This window comes from Phocoena sinus, chromosome 16, assembly GCF_008692025.1.
Source record: "Phocoena sinus isolate mPhoSin1 chromosome 16, mPhoSin1.pri, whole genome shotgun sequence".
NCBI lineage: Eukaryota > Metazoa > Chordata > Mammalia > Artiodactyla > Phocoenidae > Phocoena > Phocoena sinus.
Window position 1 is genome coordinate 3389152 of NC_045778.1, and position 10999 is coordinate 3400150.

At 48.6% G+C, this 10999-nt stretch overlaps 1 protein-coding gene across 2 annotated transcripts in view; it reads right to left on the bottom strand.

The window, feature by feature from the left end:
• Positions 1 to 10312, bottom strand: part of EGLN1 (egl-9 family hypoxia inducible factor 1) — a 58537-nt gene extending 48225 nt beyond the window's left edge. For both annotated transcript variants that reach the window (XM_032608132.1, XM_032608131.1), the window contains exon 1: positions 9240 to 10312. In XM_032608132.1, coding sequence (XP_032464023.1) covers positions 9240 to 10169 — 930 coding nt within the window. In that variant the 5' untranslated portion in view covers positions 10170 to 10312. The remainder of the gene's footprint in view (positions 1 to 9239) is intronic.
• Between the last annotated feature and the right edge of the window lie 687 nt (positions 10313 to 10999).

Below are 10999 nucleotides of genomic sequence, written 5' to 3' on the forward strand. Positions count from 1 at the left end.
CTTCCCTGGTGGCGCAGTGGTTGAGAATCCGCCTGCCAATGCAGGGCACACGGGTTCGAGCCCTGGTCCAGGAAGATCCCACATGCCGCGGAGCAACTAGAGCCCGCGAGCCACAGCTACTGAACCCGCGTGCCACAACTACTGAGCCTGTGCGCCTAGAGCCCGCGAGCCACAGCTACCGAGCCCGCGTGCCACAACTCCTGAAGCCTCCGCGCCTAGAGCCCGTGCTCCGCAACAAGAGACGCTGCTGCAACAAGAAGGCAGCGCACCACAACAAAGAGCAGCCCCCGCTCGCCACAACTAGAGAAAGCTGGCGTGCAGTAACGAAGACACAACACAGCCAAAAATAAATAAAATAAAAATAAATAAATTAAAAAAAAAAACCCAGTATCACTTCAGGGGCAAACACTATAAAGGAAGAAGCAATTTAAGAAATGGTATTCACACCCCTGTGTAATTACTTCCCCTTGAGTGTGAAATGACCCTAGTGACTTTATCTAACCAAAAAAATACAGCACAGGTGATGGGATGTCACATCTATGGTTAAGTTACAAAAGTCTGGGACTTCAGTCTCGATAGAGGATTCTTTACTGCCTTTCTGATTTGCATACTTCGATGAAGCAAGCTGCTGTGTTGGAGAGGCCCACATGGCAAGGAACTGAGGCCCTCAGTCCAACAACCCACGTGAAACTGAACGCTGCTGATAGCCACTGAGTGAGCCTAGAAGCAGATCCTTCCCCATGTGAGCCTCTGGAGGAGACCACCGACCCTGGCTGACGCCTTGACTGCAGCCTTGTGAGAGGCAGCGAAGCAGAAGATGCCGCTAGGCTGTGTCCAGGTTCCCGATCTACAGAAACTGAAATAATAAATGGGTGTTATTTTAAGTCACTACGTTTTGGTACAACTTGTTACATTGTTACACAGCAACAGATAACTAATATAAGCTGAGAAGAAAAGTCTAGAAATATAGATGATTCAAGTTCCCCCTACATGTGTCTTCTCACAGTGCTGAGCAGCAAGCTAAGAACTGAGCTTCAAGAAAAAACCACAGTTAGAAGCTGAGAAAATAAAGAAAACTCTGAAAAATATACTGAGAAAACAACACTTGAAAGGCTCAGATCCAGGCTAGTAAATGAGTGATCAAAGATTCTAGAGGTGGGGTGGTCAATAGTGCTACTGAAGCAGCACGAAGACCTGGCCTGTGGGGGGAAATCACGCAATTTTCTAATTAAAAAGTAACTTTCAAGGCTGTATTTCGGAGAAGTAATGCTAACAGAAGTCAGTGGAAGACATAACAGAAGGTAAAAAATGCCTAGAGATAGAATAAAGGATAATTACTGACAAAACTATGGACTCAGAACCTCTAGTTACCATCTACAGATGAGAGTACCAATATTAATGAGAAAAAATTCAGATGCGGTCAATCTTTTCATACCCCAAACTCCTGATTAGACTCTTTCAATTAACTGGCCAGATCTGACATTTCCCATGTATACAAAAATCAGGCTGAAACTGATGTTGTTTGCATTAAGTTGAGATTATAAGGTTCCTCAATTCTATAGCTCAAGTTTGACCTTTCAGGTTTTAATTTTTTTAAATCATTTCATATAGAGTATTTTCATGTTTACCCATACTTTTGTGACCCTCCCTTACCCTAAAGTCAAAAGCAAGGTTTCCTATGCTTAAAAGGCCTGGGCACTATATTATAATTTTAACCCTATCACTTCCCATCTGATAGGTGGTACTTTTATTTCTAATTCCAGGGTCAGGCTCCGCATCAAGTGGATGAGATCTGTATTTCTCTGCCATCTTTTCAGATCCCTAAAGTATCATACACTTCCCCCTTCTTTTCCTACTAAGCTATCACAGAGTTGTTTGCATCTCTATATGTCAGGAATTATTTTTGATATTTTATGGTCATTCTACCTCTTCTCAATTTTCTACAATAGCTTTAACTTCCAACAGCATGTTTAAACAAAGATGTTCTATTTCTAATTTTATTTTGAAATTTAATCTAAATCTATGCTTGTCTCTCATGTTGAACCATTCAATTTTCTCCAGTGTTTCCCTAAATTTCAGAATCTGTGTAATTCTTTTTACATGGATTTGTATCTACAAGCCATCTTAAGTGAGCAGTTCATGTAAGAGAGCACAGACCTACTTGTTGACAGCACCAGAAGTTCAGCAAGATGTCCTGCAGTAACTCCCGCAGGCAGCCCCAGGGGCAGAGCTGATGAGAGCATACTGTGCAAAGAAGCCGTGAAGCCTCTGGAGAAGAAAGGATGGCGCTGCGAGGTCAACAGCAGTAGCAGCAAGCACAGCCAATTTGAAGGAATGTGGACAAGCAGAGCATGGAACTTCTCTCTTCTGGATTGAGCTGCGAAATAAGTGTCAACAATCTGCTCTAAATGGAAACTGAAAGAGCGGGGCCAGAGGAGAAAAGCAGGAGGGCTGGAGCAAGATGAAATAATAATTATCTCCTTCCAGTCGCTCAAGCCAAAAACCAAGAGACATTCTCAACTCCTTCCTTTCTCGCATTCCTCCGACTAATCCATCGGCAAATCTCACTGACTCTACTTTCAAAATATATCCAGAATCCAACTAGTTCTCCACAGGTCTGCAGCTACTGCTCTAACGTGAGCCACCACCTCCCAGGGCCAAGGCTGCTGGAAGAACTTCCTACCTGGTGCCCCTGCTTCCACCCTTGCTCCCACACAGCAGCCACAGAGATCTCCTAGAACAAGCTCTCCAGGGGCCTCCTGTGTCACCTAGGATACAACCCAGGGCTCCTGCCGCGGCTCACAGGCGAAATCCTACATGAACTGACCTCACATCCCCACCCCTGCTTTACTGACCCCATCGCCTACCACTCTCGCTCGGTCCCTCCCCTCTGCTCCACTAGAGACGCAGTGACCTCCTCCTTGCTGGGTTCTGAACACACCAAGCACATCCCACGTCAGGGCCGCTGTGTGTGCTATCTGATACCTCTACTTGGAGTGTTCTTCTCCCACGTACCTCTATAACCCAGGCCCTCACTTCATTCAAGCCTCTACATAAATATCGTTATTACTTTACCAATCCTGTGTAAAAGAAAACCCCCTGGTCACTCTGTCCTTACCTTGTTTATATTTTTGTCTTAATATTTACCACCTCATGTGTCATGCACTTACTCATACATCTCTTTATTAACTGTCTCTCCCCGCCCCCCACCTGCCTCAAGTGGAAGTTAGGCTCCGTGAGAATGGGGGCATTTCTGTTCTCGTTGTTCAGGTATTCCTAGCTCCTAGGACAGTACCTGTGCATGCCAAGTACTCACTTCATGTCATTTGTTGCATCAACGAACGAATGAAAAGACTATCAAAACAAGACTCAGAGAACACGGTAAGGAGAGGCCAAGAGTGCATGCATTTTGCTTTGATGAAGAAACGGGGTTTGGGGCACTGAATAAAGAAAACGAGAAATCCAAACCCAAGAAAACTTTCCGGTGATTTCAGCGAGCAAACAGACAGAGGGTACAGATACTATCCAAGCTCTTCAGAAATAAAACTGTGACTTGGTTCTGGAAAAATGTGATAATGAAGCACAAAACATTCCAATAAAGATGGCAGAACAATTCAGAGTCTGGGCTAAGAAATACAGGTGTGAAATAAACCATTTTAAGGGAAGACTTTGCTTAATCATCTGTCAGCTTTTCTGGTTGTTTCTTTGTTTTGTTCTTTAGAATACAAAGTTTTGAGCTGGAACAGAAAGAGTCAAAGACAAGCCATGAATATGGTTCAAATAATCATCTGAATGCCATCCTGTGGTCACAAACAATGTTTCAGGTGCAGAAACAAGGGCACAGTGGAAAAGGAGGTAGAACGCAAATGCAGCACTAAAATGCATCTATGAAACACTGATCAAGAATGTGTGCAAATGAAAGGGAGACTGAAACATTTGGTGCTGCTTTAAAAGCCTAAAGAGAAAAATTAAATAAAAACAACTAAGCTGATAACATCAATCCAAAAGCATACTGGGAAGGCACAGGCTTCAGAGAACATGCTAGAAGATGAACAAAGACAGACTTCATGCCTGATGGGGGAAAGGGGGGAAAGGAAAACAGAGAATAAACATTTAAATCAGAAACACAGAGCAGAAAGACAGTTCCAACTAAGGAAATAAGAGAGAGTGGGCCTGCTTCAGGGAAAATGGTTTCAACAACAGAGGAAAAAAGGAGGTAAATAAAGACCATCTAGGGAAATTAGGGAGGAATTATCGAAAGGAGGAAAATTTAAACTAGAATGTCAGATAAGCCAAACTGTAGAGTGACAGGAGTAAAAGGGAGAAGAAAAGTAAGTCATAAATGTTCAAGCGTAGCCTCAAAAATGGCATAAAAGACAACAAAATTAGTTAAGTGGGAACACGTGATTTTTACACGAGCTGCAGCATTAAGGTGCAGATATAAGAATGAAGTAAATCACTACCCAGCTCTCTGACCTTGAACAAGGCACTTAACCTCTCTGGGACTTATTTCCTCTGTTAAAAAAAAAAAAAAAGTGTGTGTGTGTGTGTGTGTATGTGTGTAGTCAAAAATGGGTGATCATTCTAAAGTCTTTTTTCCTCTAGCTTATTAAAGAGGAAAAGCACAGGACTCTTTTAAAGAAAGAAATCAGAAAAGTAGAAAATTTTCTAAATGAGAAGAGTAAGTTAAGGACACTTTTGCATAGTGCTTTACAATTTAAAAAGTGCCTTTACATGCAAGATTATATACATTCGTCACAGCAAGCCTGAGAGACAGAAAAGGCAGGCATCGTTTAACACCATTTTCCAAATGGAATAACTGAGGCTCAGAAAGCTTAAGCAACTGGCTCAAGGACACGGAAACAGTGGCAGATCCAGAATCCAAGCCAGGTTTCACAGCAGGACAAAGTCCACTGTCCTTCTACGTTCAGATGCTCTCCTCCTGTGTGACTAAGGTTTTGCAAGAAATTTTTGTGGCTTATTAGGCGGTAGATAAGGGAAGAGCTATAAACATTTTTGAAAAACCAACAACCTGTTAATTTAAACTAAAATTCCTTTAGAATTAAAGAAGTTACCATATATGTAAACTACACGTACACTAATTCACCGTACAAAATGTTTTCCTATGAAGTTGAACTTGGTTGTCACAACCTATTAAGACTACTCTTTCAGTCCACTTGCTTCTCTTTTAAAACAGTAAAGCACTATACAAAACTGCTACTATGGAAGTGTAATATTTTCAGCCTTTCTGAATACAGAATAATTGACTTTGATCTCGAACTCTGACGTAGCTATTAAAACATTAAACAAGCTGCTTCAATTAGTACATCCTGGGAGCCAAGAGTATAGAGAAAGTGGCAGAAGTAGACTGAGAAGGCAGTTTCGTTTGGTTTTGTTTGTAACATCTAAGAGGACTGACACCACATCTCTATGGCAGTGATAATAAAGGATCAGGTCTTTCCTTATCCTACCCTTTGCTCTAAAAGCCATAATCAGCTAGAGCTGCCCAATTAACTGTGGGACTGGTGAAAAATCTCAGGAATAGAATCTGTTGCTTATTGGTCTTATTTTATCGCTCCTTCTCTTTATGTACATTTTAACTGAACAGAGTAAGTTTTAGACAAAATTCCAAAAACATGTATATGATTCTACTAGTTTTATTGTAACAGGCAAACGTTTTCCTTCAGAGTGGTTAAGAAACTCCAACTGAGGGCTTCCCTGGTGGCGCGGTGGTTAAGAATCCGCCTGCCAATGCAGGGGACACGCGTTCGAGCCCCGGTCCGGGAAGATCCCACATGCCAGAGCGACCAAGCCCGTGCGCCACAACTACTGAGCCTACGCTCTAGAGCCCGCGAGCCACAACTACTGAGCCCACGTGCCACAACTACTGAAGCCCGTGCGCCTAGAGCCTGTGCTCTGCAACAAGAGAAGCCACCGCAGTGAGAAGCCCGCGCACCGCAACGAAGAGTAGCCCCCGCTCCCCCGCACGCAGCAACGAAGAACCAACGCAGCCAAAAATAAATAAAACAAATAAATTTTAAAAAAAGAAACTCCAACTGAACAGCTGCACATTTTCCCAGGATCTGCACTCCTCTGCATTCTTCTTCCTCTACCCCAAGTAAAGGCACCTATGATTTCTTACAGCCCACACAAAGCTACTCCTCACAAATCAGCAGGCCGTGACTCCTTCCTCTCGGACATCGCTGCAAGTCTTCTTGATGGAAGAAAGGGTGTGAGAAAGGATAAAGGATCAAAGGGCAGTTTAAGGGCAAAAAGGGGGAAAATCCCAAAAAAGGACCAGAGAAAGTGGAAACTGGAGCTCAGTGGCCACAATCATGTTCCTGTTTTTTTCCTGTATTTCTTCATCTTTCCCTTGTAGTTCCTCTTTTAAAGTAGCTGGACAAACAGTGGCCAGATAAGCGTGCTGGCAGCAGAAATCTGGGAGAAAGCCAAGAATACACTGAACGAGCCACAGCCAATTATAAATTATATATCATCTGATTATCAGGCCCTGACATGCACAAAGACCAAACAGAATAGACAGTGTAAATGAAGAACATCAAACCTCGGTCTGAAAGCCTGAATTTAAGTCCTGGCACGCTGCAGGATTTCCAACAAGCGACCTTTCCTGAGGCTCACTTTCCTCATCTGTAAACAGGGACAATACACCAGCACCCTAAATATTTTACAGAGTTGCTGTGAAAATCTATGTGAGAAAAATACCACACATTTGAGGCAAGTTCCTTTTAAAATCACTACAAGGTCGTAAAGGATAATAAAACCCTTAACTGAAGACCCTCTCTGCGATCACACATAGTACCCATATTCCGCCTCTCTCAGGAGTACAAGCATGATCCAGGCAGATAAATTTCACTGGCTTTTCAGTCACTACCTGAAACAAACATTGTAATAAAAGAAGTTTCTACAGTCCAAAGATAAACTACAATTATTCACACACAAGGCTCACTGTCAACAAAATATGTATATCAAATCTTAGTCCCGGTAGTGTGCTAAGTAATCCACATCTTCTCATTTAATACCCTACCCATATCCAGTGTAGTAGAAAAAGCACAGGGCTTGATGTCTGAATGACCCTAAGTTTGAATCCCAGCTAGGTTACCGTAAGTGGTAGGCCTTAGCCAAGTCGGAGCTAAAATATCCTCAAATGTACAGTAAGAATAATGCTACCGATATCACAGGATTAAAATTACTGTGACCATGTCTGTATTGAGCCTAACCTGGTGCCTAGCACACTGAGGCTGCCCAGTATATGGTGGCTGGTAATCTGACTGCCTTTCCATTCCCCCAAAGCAAGCATCTTTAGTTTCTTTGAGGAATGCTTAAACTACACAATCAAACAAGATTACCAAAACCTCTCTCAACCAAGAAGTACAACGAAAGGGATTCCCTAAAACCATTCACAGATCCTGAAATTGTGTCCCTAAAATTAACGTAAGCATAAGATCAAAATCTAGAGAGTTTAAAATCCATCCTTCCTTCACATGATCTGTGTAGTCAGGTGATCTAGAACCTCAACGGCCCTTCAACCACTGGCACTCCTGAGGAAAGAGGTGGCTATTCTCTAACAGCCTCCCCATTAGGAGGCCCTTTGGTAAGAGCTAGGCTGACTGCTGTCCCTTCCCTGAGAAGGGCAGTTAAAAACAGGAAGATAGGAGAGAAGACGATTTAGCTTAACCTGGAAAGCTAAATTAACTAAGGAAAGCGGAGCAAGGAAGATTCAGGACATTGTCTTCTTCACCTGAAGCTTGTGCCCCAACTATATACATACTTCGGTCAGTTTTGTACAGTTACATTAATATGCCTTCAAGCTTTTTCAAGCTTTCCTTCCTCTACGGTTTATGGCTATATTCAGATTTGATCTATAACAAATTAAAAAATATATATGTATATAAATGAGAATTGCATTAAAGACCGAAGCTGGCGTTTAATCAGGCTCTTTTTTCCTTCCAGCTTAGTGTTAAGCAAGTGTTCACCTTTTTTTTTTTTTTTTGGCGACCATATGATATTAAGACACGCGCCTTCATCCAGCAACGAAGCAGCAATACATAAATTAGACTTTACATTGTCTTTTCCCACCAAATTTTCCCGTTTAGAACTTTACTCATTGCGTACGCCTGGCCTTTTGGGCAGTCTGAGAGTCACACATAATGACTGTCAAAACAGATGGTCTGACACACACAAAAGAACTACTGGGAAGATTCAGTGTCTGTGTACAAACACCCACGTGTGATAATCTCCTCAACAATCTCCTCAAACTCACAAAATCAGACAGAGATTGATGGTGGAGGAGGGTGGAGTAGGGTGGCCTGGAGTGGAGCTGGATACAAAGAAAAGATTAAGATCTGGGGAGTGAAATGGAAAAGAACCACAAGAGAGTACAGAGAAGGAGAGTCTCTCATATACCATACTGAGGAGGGAAGAGCGATCAGACTAGGTAGGCACGGAAGAATCTGTTGGGGAACGACTACAATAGTCAAGAGAAAACAAAGATTTCACCAAACCGAGACTTAAGAGTGAGCCAATTCCATGGGGTTTTTGTTTTTTTTCCAGGAAGCTACAAAACAGTTCTTTTTCAACAGCGGGATTACACTAACAAAAGCAAATAAAGGAAACCTATGCTAAAAATGTAACCTACCTACACTGAGCGGTCTGAAAACGGAAATACTTCTTCCCCCGTTTAGCAGTGGGTTTCAAAACAGCAGGGACAAGGGAGAGGGATGAGAGCTGTAAGAGGGGGAGGGGAACAGGCAGGCTCTTCCTGAACGTAAGGAAAGGAGCCTTCGGCCTAAATGCTTATTTTACATGTACCTTTCTGTGGTCAGCTGGCAGGCTCCTCACTGAACACAACATTCGACTGTGGAAGTCGGAAGCTGATGAGTGGTTCAAAGCCCACGGGGAATTTAAGAGCCGCTGCAAACACAAGGCTGATGCAGAACCAGCACTTGCTTCGGGTAGCACTCTAATAATCCCCGTCGGGCGCCTAGAGCTCCAGCGGGGTTTGACCCGACTCACTGTGCAAGGGAAAAGAGAAAACTGCAAAGTTCAAGGAAGAGCCTAAGTTTAGCCAGAAGACCTTGCCATCAGACGCAGAAGTGTGTGAGCCGGCAGGAGCTGGATGCTGTCCGTTTGCTCCACCGGGTGCTGCACAAGAAGGAAATCCCTTTTACACACGGACACCGCGTTCCCTCGCCCCGCGCCCACTCCCGGCACACACTTACTTTCGTCCGGCCATTGATCTTGTAGTTGCCCAGCTTCCCGTTACAGTGGCGAATCAGGTCGTCCATGCTGCTCATGAGCAGCCCGATGGTTTCGCAGCCGGGCTCCTTGCCCTCGATCCAGGTGATCTTATCGCCTCGGATGTCCTTGGACGAGTCGCTCTTCTGGCTGACCAGCTGCCCGTCCGTGAACTTGCCGGTGTCGTGCAGGGCGCGCACCTCGTCGCCGATCTGCTGCCCGGTCTCCTTGCCCAGGAAGTCGTCCACCACGCAGATGCCGTGCTTGTTCATGCAGGGCACGATGTACTCCAGCGCCAGCTTCAGCGCCGGCAGCGGCTTCGTCTGCCCGTTGGGCCGCAGGCCCCCGCCGTGGCTCAGCGCCTCGCCCGGCGCGCTGCTCGGCGGGTACAGGTTCGCCTTCTCCTGGTACAGCGACGAGCGGGCCAGCGGCTCCTCCTTCGCGGGCTCCGCCTCGGCGGCGGCCGCCGCCGCCGAGCCCTGGCCGCCGGGCGCCGCGCGAGGCGGGGACGCGGCCACCACGGGGTCGGCCGCCGGCTTGGCCTTCGCCTTCGCCATCGCCGCGTCTCCGGCGGCCCGCGGGCCCGCGGCCTCGGCGACGGCGGCGGCGGCGGCGGCGGCGGCTCTGTCCCGGCGCGGCGCCGCCTTCCTGGCCCCTGCCCCGGCGGCCCTGGGAAGCGGCGCGGGGCCGGGATGCTGGGGCTGGCCCGCGCCCGGGGCGAGGGCGCCCTCGCCGCCCTGGCACACGAGCTTGTGCTTCTTCCAGTCCTGGCGCTGGTGCTCCTTGCTGCAGTAGAAGGAGCTACGGCAGCGGCTGCAGCGCAGCAGGTTCTCCATCTTCCCGCACAGCTCGCAGTACTGCCGGTCTCGCTCGCTCGGGCTCGGCCCGCCGGGCCCGCCGCTGTCATTGGCCATGGCGGCGGCGGCGGCGGCCGAGCAGGAGGGGTGGCGGCCGGACGGCCTCGCCTGGGGCCGGGGAGCGGGAGGAGCGGCTAAGGGCCGTCACTGCGCCATGCACCCGCCGCCCCTCGCCTCGGGAGGCCAGCGCCCCGCGCCCTCGGCCGGGCCGCTTCCTCGTCCTCCGGTCCCGCCGCGCGGCGCCGGCCGCCGCCTCAACGCCTCATCGCCGCCGAGGGCTGAGGGAGCGCGGCCTGCGCGGCGGACGGCGACCTCCGCTCGGGCACGCAGGCCCGGCGCGCGAGACCCGCCGCCTCGGCCGCCGCCGCCGCCTCAGCGTCCCAGGCGGGCCAGCTCGGGCCGCGGAGCAGCGCAGGGCGTGCGGGCGCCACTCGCTCTGCGCGCTCTGCACGTACACCACGGCCCCGCGGCGACCCGGGCGGGCGGCGCGCGAGGGCGGGGGGCGGGGCAGGGCGAGGGGTGGGCCGAGGGGGCGGTGGCCGCGCGCTCGCGCCCGGGCGCGGGCGGCGCCCGGGCCGCCTCCGCTCTCCCGCACTCGGCCGGCTGGGCCTCGGAGCCCGGTCTGGCGCCCTCGGCGCCCACGCCAACTGCGTCCGGGGCGGGCCCGGGACGCTGCCGCGGCCCGCCCGGGAACGCCGAGGGGCAGGCCCGAGAGCGGCGGAAGGGAGGGGCCGCGCCGTCGCCGCCGGGCCCGCGCCCCGGGCGGTACCGACACCTGCTGGGCAGAGCGCGGCCGCGAGGTCGCCGCGGAGCTGGGCGGCCTTAATATGGCTGCTGTTTGTGCGCGGCCGACTGGGTGTGTTCCAGGCGCGCTCTAGACTACGTTG